The following is an 18,725-nucleotide window of genomic DNA, read 5'->3' on the forward strand; positions in this document are numbered from 1 at the left end:
CAGCTCGGCCATACTCTGGCTGGGTGACCTCAGGTGGGAGCTTTACCACCTGACACTTCAGCTTCTGTAGCTACAGTGGGGACAGTGGACAGCACAGAAGCCTTGCTATGCGGATGAAAGGAGATGGAGGGAAAGAGCCGAACCTGCCTGGTGAGGTGTGAGCTTTGGGAGCGCTGAGCTCCCTGTGGGATGATGGGAATCATGGGGATGATGAGGATAATGGGGATGACAGGGCAGCCACCCCGGCTGGCGGGAGGGTCAGTCCGAGGAGGGTCTCCATACGGTGGCTAAGGCTGAGAGCACATTCATTCTGCAAACATTTGTTGCGTGGTCTGTGTGTGCCAAGTCTTGGGCCAGGTACCAGGGCTACAGGGATGAAAAAGGCAGCGTGGTTCCTGACCTCACGGAGCCAGGAGTGTGAGGAGGAGAACATCCTTGGGAACTATCACCCGAATACTAACACAGAGTGCTGGGGTGTAGACCAGCCGGGCTGACCTACCCAGGCACGGCTGGAAATGGCGCTTCGTCTCCCACCTGCTGGCCTCCCTCCTTTCGGAGGATATCAGGTGCCGGAGGTTTAGCTTAAGCATGGGTGACTGATGGGGGGGACCGGCTAAGTCCCTGCTGTAAGCCAGGAGGGGTGCCCGCTCTGCCCTGGGCAGGGGGCGGGGCGAGATCAGACGCCATCTGCTCCCTCGTTTAAAACAGGCTTTGATGCTCCACCCCAATGCCCTGAGCCGAAGGGAGGCTGGAGTGGGGTGTCTCTCAGGAGCTCCTGCCTCCCGGGCAGAGATCTGTTCAGAAGGTTCCAGAAAGAGCCCTGGAATTGAGCCTGCACACCTGGGTTCCCAGCCAGGCTGACTTGCTCCTTGTTACCTTGGGCAGCCAGTCCCCACCGCAGCCCCATCTGCAAGGCAAGGGCATTGGCTGTCAGCCTGGACCACCCAGGGGAATCACCTAGGAGGCCTCCTAGAGTACCAGTGCCTGGGACCCATCCACACCAATCTCATCCCAACCTCTGGGGAATGGGCAGTGGCTGCATCCATTTGGAAGCCTTCCAGAAGATTCTGATGTGGGTGGAGGTTTAGACTCCTGGGCTAGAATGATTCCAGTGCTTTGTATTTCTTCTTTTTTGAGACAGGGTCTTGCTCTGTTGCCAGGCTGGAGTGCAGTGGTTTTGGCAATTTGGCAAAATTTGGCAATTTTGGCTCACTGCAACTTCCATCTCCTGGGCTCAAGTAATCCTCACACCTCAGCCTCCTGAGTAGCTGGCACTACAGGCGCATGCTACCACGCCCAACTAATGTTTCTATTCTTTGTAGAGATGGGGTTTCACCACATTGCCCAGACTGGTCTCAAACTCCTGACCTCAAGCAATCTGCCCACCTTGGCTTTCCAAAGTGCTGGCCTATATTACCGCGCCTGGCCTGTATTACTCTGAAGTTCTCAATCCACACCTCAGCTTCTATCACCTGCTGGCCCCAGGGACCTCAGCTCCTCCAGCTCAGCCCGGCCTCCATACCTGCCTCCTCGCTGCTCACCAGCTCAGTGCGCTTGGTCCTGACTTAGGGCCTTTGCATTTGCTGTTCCTTCTGCCTGGAACACTGTTCCCTGCATCCACATGGCTGACTCCAGTGTCGGCACCACAGAGAACCCCTCACCCTGCCTCATCGCCTCGACTGCACCCCCTTGCTCAATTCCCTTCACAGCACTCACCACTAAATCCAGCCTGCTGGGTGTGTGTTTGTTCACACACACCATTCCACATTTCCGTCTCTCCCCCATGGACAGGAGCTCTGTGCTGCTCACTGCTGCATCCCGAGGGCTGAGTGTGCTGCCTGGCATGCAGCAGGTACTCAGTACATGTTTGTGTGGAGTTGCCCGGGACACACTCTCCTCTGGGCTCTGTCCCGCACTGGAAGGGAACCAGCACCATGGAACAGCGACTGTGCGTTGGCTCCTGTTCGCAGCTTGGGTGTGGAGGTCAGCAGAGTAGACAAAGACCCCTGGAACATGGCGGTGGCACTGGCAGGCAGCGGGTGAAGACCTCCCCCAGGATCCCCGCAGGCAGGAGCCTGAGCCCATTTTAAAGACGGGGACAGGAAAGCTCAGGGAAGTGGGGCACTTGACCTTGGCTATTTTCTAACTCCTGGTTCAGCGGGGACTGGATTCCACCATGTGATCTCCCTTCAAATGTATGAAATTTCCAGTTTGTTCTGAACACTGCTGAAATGTATTAGTGGAATGAACGTTTTTCTCACCCTCCCATTTCACAGAGCTCCTGTCCCCAGGGATGGAAACTCCATATTCTCTGCCTGGCTCCACCTGGCTGCTACCATCCTCTCCGGCGCTGTGGCCCCTCCAGTTCCTCCACCATGCACGCCAGGCTGCTGCTTGCTTCCCAGCCCGTGCCCATGAGTTTCTGCTACCGGAAACAGCCACCCCTTCCTCGCTCTGTGCCAGGCCAGCTCTTTAGGCTGGGGTGCTTCCTGGGTGATGCCACCCCTAGCCACCCCGGGTAGGCAGGTGCTAGCTTCCATCCAGCACTGAGTTAGCATTAAGGTCATTCCTCACCTCTGTACACTCCCAGTGGCCAGGACCACACTGCCTTGTTCATCCCTGTAGCCCCGGCACCTGGGCCAGCACCCAGTGCACGGTAGGGACGCAATAAACGTTTGTGGAGGGAACAATCTCTCACGCAATTCTGGCCTGCAGCTGTCCGCCAGCAGAGCCAGGCATTCACACTGTCACGGGGCCATATGGAGGGATTCTGGGTTTTGGGTTGACCAGGGGCTAGACGCAAGCCTCTGAAGGCAAATCGGAAAAATGGGTATCATAACGGCCAACCACCAATCAGCCCCAGGCTGAGCCCCCCGAGCGAGGGAGTCACAGCCATGCCTGGCAGCCTGGGGTCCCCACAAAAACGAGGAGTGTCTGAGAAACTGTCACAGCCAAGAGCCTAAGGAGGTGTGACAACTAAATATCATGTGGGATCCTGCGACAGAAAAAATACATGGGGGAAATCGGAATCATGTGGACATTAATTAATAATAACAGATTTGGCCGGGTGCGGCGGCTCATGCCTGTAATCCCAGCACTTTGGCAGGTTGAGGCAGGAGGATAGCTTGAGCCCAGGAGTTCAAGACCAACCTGGGCAACATGGTAAAACTTCCATCTCTACTAAAAATGCAAAAAAATAAGCCGGGTATGGTGCCTCTTGCCTGTAGTCCTAGCTACTTGGGAGGCTGAGGTGGGAGAATGGCTTGATCCCAGGAGGTGGAGGTTGCAGTGAGCTGAGGTTGTGCCACTGCACTCCAGCCTGGGTGACAGAGCCAGGCCCTGTTTCAAAAAAACAAAAAGTGTGGATATTAGTTAATAAGAATGGATCTGGCCGGGTGCGGTGGCTCATGCCTGTAATCCTAGCACCTTGGGAGGTCAAGGCTTGAAGCCAAGAGTTTAAGACTAGCCCGAGCAACAAAGCGAGACCCCTTCTCTACAAAAAAAAAAAAAAAAAAAAAAAAAAAATTAGCTGGGCATGGTGTTGTACACCTATACTCCAGCTGCTTGGGAGGCTGAGGCAGGAGAACCACTTGAGCCCCAGAGATCAAGGCTGCAGTGAGTTGTGATGGTACCACTGCACTCCAGCCTGAGCAACAGAGGGAGAGTGAGATCCTGTCTCAAAAATATAAATAAATAAGCACAGAAATAAATAAAACACTAATAAATAAATAACAATGGATTTGTATTGATTGGTTTGCTGTAATGAGTGGACCGTGTGAGTGTAAGTTGTTCATAACAGCGGAATCTGGTGTGGGGTGTGTGGGAACTCTCTGTACTATCTTTTCAATTTTTCTGTAAATTAAAACTGTCCTAAAAAATAAAGTTTAATTAAAAAAACAATGACAAACTACCAACCCAGGACAAAGCCTTCGTGTTTTCCACCAAGCCCCAGGCAGCCCCAAGGGACCTTCCCCAGGACAGTTGCTGGGACCAGTCTCATTCCCAGGAGCCTGTATCCATGGTTATGCTGGAGTTAACCCAGGCTGGAGCTGACGCCCACCCCGCCCCCACAGAACCTCACAGATCACAGGGGTCCTCCCAGGTAGCCCTAACGCCCCAGCCAGCCACTCTAGTGGGAAAGCCCATGCCTGCAGTTTAAGTCTTCCTGCGGAGGCCCCCGCACACCTGCAGCCACCTCCATAGCAGGAAGGTGTAACGGCTCCTTGGGTGCCATCTTTAGTGCCTATCTCAGAAAACTCTCGAGACCTGACCCAGGAGATATTCCCAGTCACCACTCCATTTTACAGACACAGAAACTGAGGCCTGGGCATGGGAAGTGACTTGCACAACGTTGCAGTCAGTCAGAGGCAGACCCAGAATATGAACTCGGATCTCTGACCCCAGAGCCACTTTGCCAGTGGTCCTCAAAGTTACACAGCCACTGGAATCCCCCCGGAGGACGTGTTGAAAACACTGAGTTCCTGACTCAGTTGATCCAGTGGGTCCTGAGAATCTGATGGTCTGACTGGTTCCTGAGTGATGCCTATACAGAAGGTCCCGGACCCCACTGAGAACCATGCAGCAGGACCACGCCATTTCCTTGGCTGTGCCGACCTGCTGGAACCTGGAGAGGGTGCACTTAGGGACCAAGGAGACGACTCCCCCTTTCCCCTTCCGTCTGTGGAGCCAACCTCTCTTCACTGGCCATGTGGCCTTGAGCCAGTGAGAGGTCCCCTGTGCCTCAACCTCCCTGTCTGTAGAGTTCAGCTGTGATGAGGGTGCCATGCCCAGATCCTGTTGATGCCAGCACGTGCCAACCCTTATAGGGTGAGGCACGAGGGAGATTTTCTTTGGCCTGTGGGACACTCCCGTGGGTCACAGTCACCACGGCCAGGCCCTTGAGCAGAGGGACTCTGCAGCCCCTCTCCTTTGGACTCGGAAACAAAGGGGTGTTGGCACAGCTGTGTTCCTCCTGTGCCACCCTCTCAATATCTACCACCCTTGGGCAGAGTCTTTGTTGCCAGACAGGAGAAGCACATTCCTGCCCCCCACAGGGGAAGCTCAGAGGTGAACTGACTTAATGGGGGCTGAATAGTGTCCCCCAAATTCACATCAACCCAGAACCTCAGAATATGACCTTATTTGGAAATGAGGTCTTTGCCGATGTAATTAGTTAAGGATCTCATGATGAGCTCATCCTGGATTTGGGGGCGGAGGGGCTCTAAATCCAATGCCTGGTGTCCTTACAAGAGGAGGAGAGGGAGGTTGAATGCAGGGCAACATGAAGAGAGGAAGGCCACGTGAAGACAGAGGCAGAGACTGGACCCAGGAGGCCTGAAGCTATCAGAAGCTGGAAGAGGCAGGAAGGTTCCTCCTTTGGAGCTGAGGAGGGAGGGCGGCCCTGCCAGGCCGATTTCAGGACAATGAGAGAATAAAAATTGCTGTTTTAAGCCCCCCAGTGTGTGGTCATTTGTCACAGCAGCCACCGGACAGTCCTGCACGGTAGAGATGGAAGCCAGCCCAGCAGTGGGCAGATCCCATCCCAGCCAGCCAAGTCGGGTGCCATCGACACAAAGCCAGCCCAATAGGGAAGGGGCCTGTGTCTTCCTGGGCAGTTACACAGCCTCAGAGCCCCTGGGGGAGCTGAGGAAGGAGGAGGTGGCGAGGGCTGGGGCTGTGGCTGGTCAGAGCGGGTGAGATGAAGCCTGCAGGGAAGAACGTCATACCCACTGTGACCCTCACACTCTGCTGAGTGGGTTCAGCCCATGCCTCCCGTAACCACGCCTCCTAAGGGAATAAGAACGGGTCTCGGAGCTGCCTCCCTAGAGGAGCCCAAGTCTCATTTCTAGTTGGTGTGACTGTAGCTGGTCACTTCCTCTCCTTGGTCTTCAACTTCCCTATCTGTAATGTAAGGCTTTCCAAGATGAGTGCCAAGGTGCCTCCCGGCTCAGAAAGCCTACTTTGGTTCTAGAGGGAGAGATTCCCAGACTGGAGGGGAAGGGAAAGGAGGGCAGCAAACTAAATCCCCCAGACCAGGCAAGTGAACCCCCACATCAGCCGAGGGAACCCCCAGACCAGCCATTGAACCCCCACATCAGCCAACTGAACCCCCAGACCACACAACTAAACCCCCAGACCAGCCAACTAAACCCCCAAGACCAGCCAAGTAACCCCAGTCCAGCCAACTGAACCCCCAGATTAGCCAATTAACCCCCACACAAGGCAGGTAAACCCTCTCAGACCAGCCAACCAAGCCCCCGAGACCAGCCAAGTAACTCCCAGACCAGACAACTTAAACTCCATAGATCAGCCAACTAACCAACTCCCCCATACGAGACAACCCCCCCAGACCAGACAACAAAATCCCCCAAATCACAAAACTAAATCCCCTAGACAACTGAACCCCCCCAGATCAGTTGACTGAACCTCCCAGACCAGTGAACTGGACCCCACTCATTAAAATGATGTTTGGAGTATACTGAATTAAATAAAACATTTTAAAAGTAATCGTACCTGTTTCTTTGTACCTTATTCATGGGACTGCTAGAAACGTTAAAATCTATTTCTACTGGATGGTGTGGCTCTAGATAGCATGTCCTTGAGCAGAGTCCTGTCTTTATGATTCTTCAAGTCCTCTCCAGAACCCAGCACTCAATAAAACCTGTGGGCTGGATGCAGGATGCCTCAGTTTACCCCAGAGGAAGCTGAGGCCTAGAGAGACAAGGTCACTTGCCCTAAGGCAGGAACCACTGTGTAATTTGTGGGGCTCAGTGGAAAACGAACATGTGAGGCCCATTGTTCAATATGTATTAAGAGCATTAAACTGAGCACGGGGCCCTGTGCAGCTGCAGAGGTCACATGCCCGTGAAGCTGGCCCTGCTCCAAGGCCAAATCGTTAAGGGGCAGAGCTGGGATTTGAACCCAGGGAGGCCTGGAGCTGGGGGCATGGTACAGGAGGGTCACCTGGAAACAGGTGGGTGGGTCTGAGTCCCTGGGCCAGGCTGCGGGGCTAGAGCAGAGGGGCAGAGGGCCTGGGTCCTGGCGGGTCCCTCCTCCTGGTGCCCTGGGCAGCGTGTAGTGTTGAGGCCCCAGGGAGTGAGAGTAATCGTATCCAGGGCTGAACGGTGCCCGCTCCAAAAGATACACCTAACTGCAACCAGTGAGTGGGAATCTGACATTGTTGAAAACAGGATCTTTGTGATGTCATTTTTTTTTTTTTTGAGATAGGGTCTGGCTCTGTCACTCAGGCTGGAGTGCAGTGGTGTGATCACAGCTCACTGCAGCCTTGACTTCCTGGGCTCAAGGGATCCTCTCACCTCCACCTCCCAAGTGGCTGGGACTGCAGGCGTGAAATGCCACCATTCCCTGATAATTTTTGTATTTTTTGTAGGGATGGGGTTTTGCAACGTTGCCCAGACTGGTCTCAAGAGATCCTTCTGCCTCAGTTTCCCAAAGTGTTGGGACTACAGGCACGGGCCACCGTGCAGCCCCGCAGATGTAACTGAGTTAAGGATCTTGGGATGAGATTACCCTGGACGAGGGTGGGTGCTAAAGCAAATGACAGTTGTCCTTAAAAGAGAAGGGAAGACAGAAGAGGAAAGCCATGTGCCACGAGGCAGAGGCTGGAGCTAAGCCCACAAACCAAAGAATGGCTGGTGCCACCAGGAGCTTGGCAGGAAGGAGCCTCCTTAGAGCTTCCAGAAGAAACGAGGCCCTGCTCACACCTGGATGTCACACCTCTGGCCTCCAGAACTGTGAGAATAAATTCCTCTTTTAAGCCACCTAGTTTGGGGTCATCTCTTACGGCAGCCCTAGGACAGTAAGACCCCATGTTACAGAGTTCCTGGCTACTTCAAATGTCGAGTTAAAATGATTCTCTCTGGGCCAGGTGTGGTGGATCACGCCTGTAATCCCAGCACTTTGGGAGGCTGAGGCAGGCGGATCACTTCAGGTCAGGAGTTCAAAACCAGCCTGGACAACATGGTAAAACCCCGTCTCTACTAAAAATACAAAAATTAGCTGGGCGTGGTGGCACACGCCTGTAATCCCAGCTACTCAGGAGGCTGAGGCAGGAGAATTGCTTGAACTCGGGAGGCGGGGGTTGCAGTGAGTCGAGATTGCACCACTGCACTCCAGCCTGGGTGACAGAGCGAGACTCCGTCTCAAAAAAAAAAAAAAAAAAAAAAAGAGTTCTGGCCCCCTAATCCCCATTCCCCAAGTCACCCCCATGATTGTGTGGGCCTCATCACCTCCAGAGACCCAGGCTGGGTAAGTGGGGGTGGGCAGGGGCCGGCAGCACCAAAGCCAGCCATGAAAAATGGATGGACAAGCCACACTCGGGACAGGCGCTGTTCCAGCACTTAGCACACTTAGCAGCTCTGGGGCCGACAGGAAGGCGGTCCTTTTAAAAGCTCCCAGCCCCACGAGCCCTGATCTGGCTGCCTGTGCTTTCACTCTAGAGGGCCCGGGGGTGGGTGGAGGTGGGAGTGCATTTCCCAGGCACTGTCAGGATCTGCAGAGTCTTGGTCTACCTTCCTGATCAAGTCCCGGCCTTGGGCTGGAAGAAAAGTCGTCCCAGAGATACCTCCAGGGGCCTGGTTTCTCCGTCAAAGATGTCCTGACACAATCGCCAAAAGGTGGAAACAACCCAGTGTCCATCGTTGGAGAAGTGATAAAGAAAATGTAGTCTGTCCACATGGTGGAATATTATTCAGCCGTGAAAAGGAAAGAAGCAGTGATGCATGCTCAATGTGGATGAGCCTAGAAAACACCACGCTGAGTGACGGAGACCAGACACAAAAGGACAAATGCTGGATGATTCCACTGACACGAGGTCCCTTGAGCAGATTCTTAGAGACAGGAAGTAGAATGGTGGCTGCCAAGGGCTGGGGAGGGAACAGGGAGTTAGTGTTTAATGGGGACAGAGTTTCAGTTGGAGATGATGAAACCTTCATTCTGAAGATGGGTGGGGTGATGGTTGCACAACACTGTGAACGTGCTTAATGCCACTAACCTTGTACACTTCACGGTTACAACGGTAAGTTTATGTGATATATATTATTTTTTAAAGAAGAAAAGTATCCTCAATGCCTACTTTGTGCCAGGCACTGGGGAACTCATGTCTAAGGGAAGAAAGTCCTCAAGTTTCAAGGGGTTAGGCTTGACCCTCTCAACCACTGTCTGCTGCTGAATTAACCTCAGCCACTCACAGATACTCATTCAACAAACATCTCCCCACTCCTCTGTGGGGTCAGCCTGGAGTCTCAGAGGAAGCCAGGTCCTGGAGGGGACGTGGGCTGTTTGTGTCTGTCCGGCATCCCATCCCGCTTAGTAAACCACACCCCGATTTTCACCAGGGGAACCAATCTCTCCGCAAGCGGTCTTGGAGGAGCTGTCAATCAAGATGCACCTCCCTCCAGGCCGAGGGGGCGGGCCTAAGACCTAAACTGGGCCAATCGGATGCTCTCCTGGGGCGGATTCCTCCCAACCTGGGAATCTGAAGGGTGGTCCATTCATCCCGGCTCCCAGCAGGGGCCTTTTCACGCCTCCTTACTTCACTTTTCCTGTGGGCTCCCCTCGGCTTTCCAGTAAATTCCTTGTTAACCAGTATCCGCTTCTGTAGCTTGCATCTAAAAGCCCTAAGTCTGCCTAAACCCAAAGGATGGGCTACAGAGCCTGGTGAATTTGACGAAGGAAATAGTACAATTAATTAAGAGCTGCCACCGCCAGAGTGTTCCAGGCCCTGCTCTCGTGCTCCTGGTGACCTGAGACGGGTCCGCCATGATCCCCATTTTACTGATAAGGAAACTGAGGCCCTTGATCTAGGTCTCACAGAGGCATTGGTGAGGCCACAACTCACACCATGCAGGCTGATCCCAGGCTTGGCTCAGCTCCCAACCACCTCTCCAGGTGGGTAGGTGGCCTCTGCCTGGAAGGGGCTGCTGGGGTCAGGTAGGTGGCCCCGGGGCAGGCTAGGAGCTCGGCACTCACACCACTGGCCATGGGACACCTGGAGCCAGAGGCGGTCTCAGGCAGCGGGGCCGCAAGTCAGACCAGGGGCCACCCACGTGACTCCCAGGTTTTTGGCTGGGGAGAACAAAGCAACTGTCACCAAGGTAAAGAAGAGGGGCAGCAATGGACTTGGGATGGGAGGTTTCCTGCAACATTGGTCTGAGGTGCCCCAGGGCCATCCACACACAGGACAGAAGTCTGGGCTGCCTTTGCTAACACCCACAACACCCTTCAGTGGTTTTGTGTCCTTCTAGAACTTTCTCCCGCTGGCCTTCTCTCCTACCACCTGGACGCTGGACCTCCTGTCTGGGTGATAACAGGCCCCGGGTGTGTCCTTGGGAAAGCAAACAGCCCAGCATGTGCCTGGCTCCTTCCCAAAGGCCTCCTCCTCCCTCACTCTCCACAGCCTGAGATTAGGCACCCTGAGGGGGAAACTGAGGCCCCAAGGCACTGCCACCTTCCCAGTCACCCACTGCTAGTGAAATGGAAGGCCTGGAGGGGTGCTCAGAGTCAGGACAAGCATTTTTAGAGCACCTGCTGTGTACAGGACTGCTTTAAGGGATGGTGCCCTGCTCCCTCTGCAAGGCAGAGGGCTTCAACTCCCCTCTCTCCTGCCCCCCAACCCAGCACCCCCTCCGCCATGAGAGCTGGTGGGGGCAGAGCTTCAGGCCTTACCTTTCAGGCAGGACATCTTAAGCCCCATGTCGGCACCTCTGCAGGCCTGTGGAGAGAGGAGAGCGCTGAGAGAGGGGAGGGCGCGACTTGTTTGTATTGGCCACGTGCAGCCAGGCCCCCACCCTTGGCCCTGATGAGTGCAAAACAGGAGGTTGTGGTGGAGAGAAACCACCGGCCTCCAGGTCATGCCACCTGCCAACTACATCTGGGCTGGATTTGCTCAAAGATGGAGTCTGTGCTGGTGGAAATAACTTACGGGTGCCTCAAAGTTAAATATACAGGAAGCCAAGGCGGCGTCTGCAGCCCTGGCTCTGTGAGGTCACTTGAACCCAGGAGGTGGAGGCTGCAGTGAACTGATGATGGGAAACCGACACCACCAAGCCTTTCCTTTCAAGAGCCACAGGACGGCCGCAGCTGCAGAGATGTGAAGACCTGCCAGCAGGGCTCGGGGGTGGCCCAGAGGCCCCCATGGCCATGTACCTCCCGTTCTAATGCTGCTTTTTTTTTTTTCCCCCTAATGCAGGTTCTTTGGAGATCTTACAGCCTGAGCTATAGAGGACGTGTGGCCCCCCCAAGCCCACGGGTATTAGAATTGTCCCAACCAGTGTTCTCATGATGTTCCTGCAACATGAGGCATCCCGAGTTCTAAGCAATTGAAAAATAGAAGCAGCAGCCAGTGGTGCGGGGCCTCTGCATGCTCTTGACACTCACCCCTCAGTAACAGCCCCGCAAGGTACTATTACTGTCCCCACTTCACAGACACAAAAATCAGGGCTCAGAGAGGTGGCGGCACCTGCCCAAGGCTACCAGCTTACTAGGGACTGTGGAGCTGAGACTAGAACCCAGGACTGTCCTAATCCCTAGGCTGGAGCCCCACCCCACAGGGGCCTGTAGTGTGCAGAGATCCAGAGGAAGATAAAGCAACAGTCCGTGGCAGGAGCCCCAGGGGATGGGAGGTCAGGCAGGAACAGGTGGGGAGAAGCCAAAGATGGGTGGGACCTGGGGTTTCTGGGGCTGGTTTGGAGTTAAGAGCTTATTCTGAGGACGCCAAGGAGCAAGTCTGCTTTCTAGAGGGGTGTGTGGCTAGTGCCTGTGAGGAGACCCCAGGCCTGGCCCTCATGTGCAGGCTGTTGGTGGATTGGTAGCATCAGCAACCCGGAGGCTGGGGAGCAAGGCAGCAGCTCAGGCCCACCCAGGTGCACAAGGCCCCAGGGATTCCTGTGCCTGCTGAGGTCAGAGATGCTTGCTCTGGGCCAGAAATCGGGGAGGTGAATGTGAAGATGGCAGGCCAGGAAGGGTTTGGAGGAGAAGGAGCTGGAAGTCCAGGTGGAGCTAGTAAGACATGGGTGGGTGATACCACCAAGACATAGACTGGGGCCTTGGGAAGGGAGGGAAAGCGAGAGATACTGATGGGAACAGGCTTGGGCCAGCTGCGTATGAAAGGCAGCCATTCCAACTTACGAGTGGTCTCTGGAGCTTCCCCATTGCACTAGCTGGGCCAGGTCCCAGCTTGGCAACTCCCAGCCATGTGATCACGGATAGTTTATCTCAAGACTTCATTTTCCTCATCTTTAAAATGGGATGAGCTGGCCGGGCACAGTGGCTCACGCCTGTAATCCCAACACTTTGGGAGGCCGAGGTGGGTGGATCAGGAGTTCAAGACCAGCCTGGCCAACATGGTGAAACCCCATCTCTACTAAAAATAAAAAAATGAGCCAGGCATGGTGGTGGGTGCTTGTAATACTGGCTACTCAGGAGGCTGAGGCAGGAGAATCACTTGAACCCGTAGGTGGAGGTTGCAGTGAGCTGAGATCGTGCCACTGCACTGCAACCTGGGCGACAGAGTGAGACTTCATCTCGAGAAAAAAAAAAAATGTAAAAAGGGGTGAGGCACATAACAGTCTCACTGAGCAGCAGCGAGAACTGAGTGTGGGGAAGTGATCTGTGCTGGGGACAGAGGAGAAGTCCGAACAATGTCAGCTGCTGCTGTCCCTCATGACAGAGAGGGAGGGAAAGGAGGTCGAGGTTTCCAGCTAGGCCTTTTATCCAGGGCCTTGCTGTTCCCAGAATGGCTCATGGAACAGCAGCACAGGCTTCCCGGGAGCTGTGCATGCAAAGTCTCAGGCCCTGAGCTGGCCCTGCCCACTCAGAACCTGCATCCACACTACAGCCAAGAAGAGCTGGGCACTGCAGCCTCCGCACATCACCCAGGAGCTTTACAAAATACCTTTTCTTCCGGATTAGGTAACTCGCACCTGTCATCCCAGCACTTCGGGAGGCTGAGGCATGAGGATCACTTGGGGCCAAGAGTACAAGACTAACTTGGGCAACATAAGAAGACCCTGTCTCTATAAAACAAGCTTACACCTGGGCACGGTGGCTCACGTCTGTAATCTCAGCACTTTGGGAGGCCGAGGTGGGCAGATCACCTGAGGTCAGGAGTTCGAGAGCAGCCTGGCCAACATGGTGAAACCCCATCGCTACTAAAAATACAAAAAATTAGCTGGGTGTTGTGGTGGGTGCCTGTAATCCCAGCTACTCAGGAGTCTTGGGCATGAGAATCTCTTGAACCTGGGAGATGGAGGTTGCAGTGAACCAAGATCATGCCACTGCACTCCAGCTTGGGCAATAAGAGCGAAACTCCATCTCAAAAACAAAAAACAAAGAACAAGCTTGTACAACCCGCAGCCCTCCAGCTGCCTGCAGCCCAGGGTGGCTTTGAATGTGGCCTAACGCAAATTCGTAAACTTTCTTAAAACATTATGAATTTTTTGTGTGATTTTTTTTTTTTTTTTTTTAGCTCATCAGCTGTCGTGTTAGTGTATTTTATGCGTGGTCCAAGACAATTCTTCTTCCAGTGTGGCCCAGGGAAGCCAAAAGATTGCACACCCTGGCTATAAAACATTTTAAAAAAATTAGTCAAGTGTGGTGGCCTGTGCCTGTAGTCCCAGCTACTCAGGAGGCTGAGGTGGGAGGATCACTTGAGCCCAGGAGGTTGAGACTGCAGTGAACCTTGATCGTGCCACTTCACGCCAGCCTGGGTGACAGCAAGAGCCTGTCTCTTAAAAACAAAATGCTGCTTGCTGCCTGAGTCCCACCCCCAGAGATTCTGGGTCAATTGATCTGGTGTGTGGCTGGCATTGGGATTTTTTTTTTTTTTTTTTTTGAGACAGAGCCTCACTCTGTTGCCCAGGCTGGAGTGCAGTGGCGTGACCTTGGCTCACCACAACCTCCACTTCCCAGGTTCAAGTGATTCTCCTGTCTCAGCCTCCCGAGTAGCTGGGACTACAGGCGTGCACCATGACACCCAGCTAATTTTTTTTTTTTTTCATTTTTAGTAGAAATGGGATTTTGTCATGTTGGCCAGGCTGGTCTCAAACTCCTGACCTCAAGTGATCCACCCACCTCGGCCTCCCAAAGTGCTGGGATTTCAGGTGTGAGCCACTGCGCCGGGCCTGGCACTGGGATTTTAAAAAGCTCCCTGCAGGACTCTCACATGCAGGAGAGAGAATCCTTCCCTATGGGAGGAGTGAGGGGTAGCGGAGGAGTGGGGCTGGGGCTGAGGGACGGAGGGCCCAGGCCTGTGGGAGCGACAGGCACATTTCCTGGCACTCACCATGGGCCCGGCACTGTTCAGAGCCCTTTATGTGTATTCATGGTTAGTGAATCCTCACTATAACCCCATGAAGTTGGGACCGTTCCTGTCCCCATCTCACAGGAAACAGGCACAGAGAAATTAGTTAACTTGCCTAAGGTCATCTGGGTAGCAAGTGACAGAGCAGGGATTTGAAGCCAGAACTTTGGACTCTGGAGCCCACGCTTTTAGTGACCAGGCAGACCTGGGAAGTCTTGGAGTCCCCAGGGGACAGAGCTTCCAGGAACAGGGGAGGGCGGAGCAGACCTCATCTCCATCCCCCATCAATTGTGCCCATGCTGGCTCTCCTGCCGCCAGCCTTGCCAAGGGGTCCTGCAGCCCTGACGTCAGGATCAACCACAAATAAGCCAGAGGGAAAGCTGCACAGAGCCCCAGGGCCTCTGCTGGCCAGGCTTCCCAAACCTCCCTGGACTGTGGCTGCTGGTAAGCCAGACTCGACATCCCAACCAAGCGCAGACCGGCCCTGCACAAAGTACTCAGATTTTATCATCTATTCCCTTTTATCCTGTCTTTGTTCAGCATTGATCACAGCCCACCCGGTGGATTTTGACATGTCTCAACCCAGGGTTTGAAAACCAGTGATCTGTACGGAAGTTCTCACAGAAAGAATGATGTCTGGAATTTGCTGTAAAATACTCCAGTAAAACAACAACAACAAAATGCTGTGGGGCACAGGGAGGCGTCACCATGAGAGCAGCGGGATGCTGTTTACTGTTGAGACTGGGAGATAGGAGAGCATGACATACTGGTGTGTTTGTTTGAAAAGTAATGACCAGCCTGGGCAACATGGCGAAACCCCATCTCTACAAAAAAATACAAAATTTAACCAGTCATGGTGGTGCATGCCTGTAATCCCAGCTACTCAGGAGGCTGAGGTAGGAGGATCGCTTGAGCCTCCTTGAAGTGGAGGCTACAGTGAGCCGTGATGGTGTCACTGCACTACCTGGGAGACAGAGCAAGACCCTGTCTCAAAAAAAGAAAAGAAGTAATAAAACGGTCAGAAGAGAAACAACTGTATTTTAGGTGACAGTCTGGGGTCAATATTAAGTTTTGTGATTCTGATTATTGTACTGTGTTCTGTAAGAAATGGTCCTTGCTCGGCCGGGCGCAGTGGCTCACGCCTGTAATCCCAGCACTTAGGGAGGCCGAGGCGGGTGGATCGCCTGAGGTCAGGAGTTCGAGACCAGCCTGGCCAACATGGTGAAACCCTGTCTCTACTAAAAATACAAAAATTAGCCAGGCGTGGTGGCAGGCACCAGTAATCCCAGCTACTCGGGAGGCTGAGGCAGGAGAATCGCTTGAACCCAGGAGGCAGAGGTTGCAGGGAGCCGAGATCACGCCATTGCACCATAGGCTGGGCGACAAGAACGAGACTTTGTGTCAAAAAAAAAAAAAAAAAAAAAAGAAATGGTCCTTGCTCTTAGAAAATATAGACTGACGGCCAGGCATGGTGGCTCACACCTTGTAATCCTAGCACTTTGGGAGGCTGAGGTGGGCAGATCACCTGAGGTCAGGAGTTCGAGACCAGCCTGGCCAACATGGTGAAACCCCATCTCTCTACTAAAAATACAAAAAATTATCCAGGTGTGGCCGGGCACGGTGGCTCACGCCTGTAATCCCAGCACTTTGGGAGGCTGACGTGGGCGGATCACGAGGTCAGGAGATCGAGACCATCCTAGCTAACACGGTGAAACCCCGTCTCTACTAAAAATACAAAAAATTAGCCAGGCGTGGTGGCGGGCCCAGCTACTAGAGAGGCTGAGGCAGAAGAATGGCGTGAACCCGGGAGGCGGAGCTTGCAGGGAGCCGAGATCGTGCCACTGCACTCCAGCCTGGGGCACAGAGCGAGACTCTGTTTCAAAAAAAAAAAAAAAAAAAAAAAAAATTATCCGGGCGTGGTGGCGGGCATCTGTAATGCCAGCTACCTGGGAGACGGAGGTTTCAGTGAGCTGAGATTGTGTCACTACACTCCAGCCTGGGCAAGAGAGTGAGACCCTCAAAAAAAAAAAAAAAAAAAGAAAGAAAATATACACTGACGTGTCTGGGCTCAAGAGTCATCATTTCCGTAACTTAACTCTCAAATTGTTCAGCAGGAACATAATGATACGCATGAATACGTGCAGGGACAGATGAGGACACGCGTGTAGGTAAATGTTCATTTCTGGCGAAGGATATTTGCAGGGCCTCTTCATATTCTCACAACTCTTCTTTAACTTTTAAACTGCTTCAAGAAAAAGGCTTAAAAAGGAAAGAAAGGCAACATCCAGAAGAGACAGGGCAGCTCAATGAGAGCCTGCACAATGCCTGGGCTCCCCACCATGGTCTCCCAGGGCAGGATGCGGGCGGCAGCATGTGCGTCAGATCCCGTTTTCCTGCTAGCAGCTTCTACGATTTGGTGGAGATGCGTTCCTGGGGCCAGGCTCCGGCCGAGCAAAGGATCTGTATTATGCCATGCCAGGCAGCACCACCTCCCAGAAGAGGTGTCTGGAACTGACAGGTTTTCTCTGAACAGCTGTCTTGCAATTTGAAAGACCCCTACCTCAAAACACACAGGGGAAGGAAGGAAGGCAGGGAGGGAAGGAGGGAAGAAGCAAACCAGAGGATGGGAGACCAGGAGCAGCTCCAGCCGGGATTCAGGTGACACTGGGGGCAGGATGCAGTGAGGGTCGGCAGGTGCAACATCGAGGGTGGTCACGTCCACATATGGCAATTTGATGTGGGGTGTGTGGAACTCCCACACGGAAAGTTTTCACACGATCTCCCCCAGTGTCCCTGAACTTGCCCTCATTGTCATCCTGCTTCTGCCTCCCTCCAAGGACAGCACAAAGGCGGTAGGCACAGGACTGGCTGAGGAGACAAGAAAGAATTGGGAGTCTAGAGGAGATGTGCCACCTCAAGCAGGTCATTTCCCGAGTCTGAGGTGCTGGGGCTCGGTCCCCCAGGCTCTGTGTCCTCCTCTGCCAAACAGGCATTGAGCCACCAGCCTCCAGGACAGGGCCTGGGACAGAGTTGTCACCATCATCTTCATCATCATCATTGTTCTCATCATTCTTATTGATATAGTTTGGATATTTGTCCCTTCCAAACCTCATGTTGAAATTTGATTCGGAGCATTGGGCCTGATGGGAGGTGTCTGGGTCATGGGGTAATCTCTCATGAACAGCTTGCTTGGTGCCGTCCTCACAGTAATGGATGAGTTCGCTCCCTAGTGGTTCCTGCAAGAGCTGGCTGTTAAAAAGAAGCCTGGTGGCTGGGCGTGGTGGCTCACGCCTGTAATCCCAGCACTGTGGGAGGCTGAGGTGGGTGGATCACTTGAGGTCAGGAGTTTGAGACCAGCCTGGCCAACATGGCAAAACCCCGTCTCTAGTAAAAATACAAAAATTAGCTGGCTATGATGGTGCATGCCTGTAATCCCACTTACTCAGGAGGCTGAGGAATGAGAATCGCTTGAACCTGGGAGCCAGAAGTTGTCGTGAGCCGAGATCATGCCACTGCACTCCATCCTGGTTGACAGAGCGAGACTCCATCTCAGAAAAAATAAAAGAGCCTGGCACCTTCCCTGCTTCCCACTTGCTGCCACCCTCTTGCCACACAATCTCTGTGGCTCCCCTTCACCTTCCACCTTGAGTGGAAGCAGCCTGAGGCCCTCACCATCCTGGCGCCATGTTTCTTGTCCAGCATGCAGAACTGTGAGCTAAATGAAACTTTTTTTTTGGAGACACAGTTTCACTCTTTTTGCCCAGGCTAGACTGCAATGGTGCGATCTCGGCTCACTGCAACCTCCGCCTCCTGGGTTCAAGTGATTCTCCTGACTTAGCCTCCCGAGTAGCTGGGATTACAGGCATGCGCCACCACACCCGGCTAATTTTGTATTTTTAGTAGAGATGGGGTTTCTCCATGTTAATCAGGCTAGTCTTGAACTCCCGACCTCAGGTGATCCGCCTGCCTCAGCCTCCCAAAGTGCTGGGATTACAGGCGTGAGCCACGGTGCCCAGCATGAACCTCTTTTCTTTATAAATTATCCAGCCTTAGGTATTCCTTTGCAGCAACACAAATGGACTAAGACAGGTGTCACCTCACTACTGTTGTCATCCTTGTCACTGTCATCATTGTTGCTGCCACCTTTACCATCATCATCCTCATCATCATCATCAGTGTGATTGCCACTAGGTACCACCAGGGCACCCCCACTACGTGGCCCCAATTCCACAGTGTGGCCTGTTGTGTTGGGGGTGAATTTATGTGGGAGTGTGGAGAGCCCTGTCCACTCCCTTTGAGATCTGGGGCCAGCCCCCTGCAGAGACCACAGATGCTTACATGCGAGAGGCCCCTTACATGAGCTGAAATGTCTGACAAGGAGGAGTTACAGCTTTGATTCTACATC

The 18,725-nt window shown here is 53.5% G+C and overlaps 1 protein-coding gene across 1 annotated transcript in view; it reads right to left on the reverse strand.

The window, feature by feature from the left end:
- Positions 1 to 18,725, reverse strand: part of C18H16orf74 (chromosome 18 C16orf74 homolog) — a 44,211-nt gene that overhangs the window by 17,678 nt on the left and 7,808 nt on the right. The window contains exon 2 of the mRNA XM_003820851.5: positions 10,687 to 10,732. Coding sequence (XP_003820899.2) covers positions 10,687 to 10,714 — 28 coding nt within the window. The 5' untranslated portion in view covers positions 10,715 to 10,732. The remainder of the gene's footprint in view (positions 1 to 10,686; positions 10,733 to 18,725) is intronic.

The sequence above is a fragment of the Pan paniscus genome, chromosome 18, assembly GCF_029289425.2.
Source record: "Pan paniscus chromosome 18, NHGRI_mPanPan1-v2.0_pri, whole genome shotgun sequence".
Classification (NCBI taxonomy): domain Eukaryota; kingdom Metazoa; phylum Chordata; class Mammalia; order Primates; family Hominidae; genus Pan; species Pan paniscus.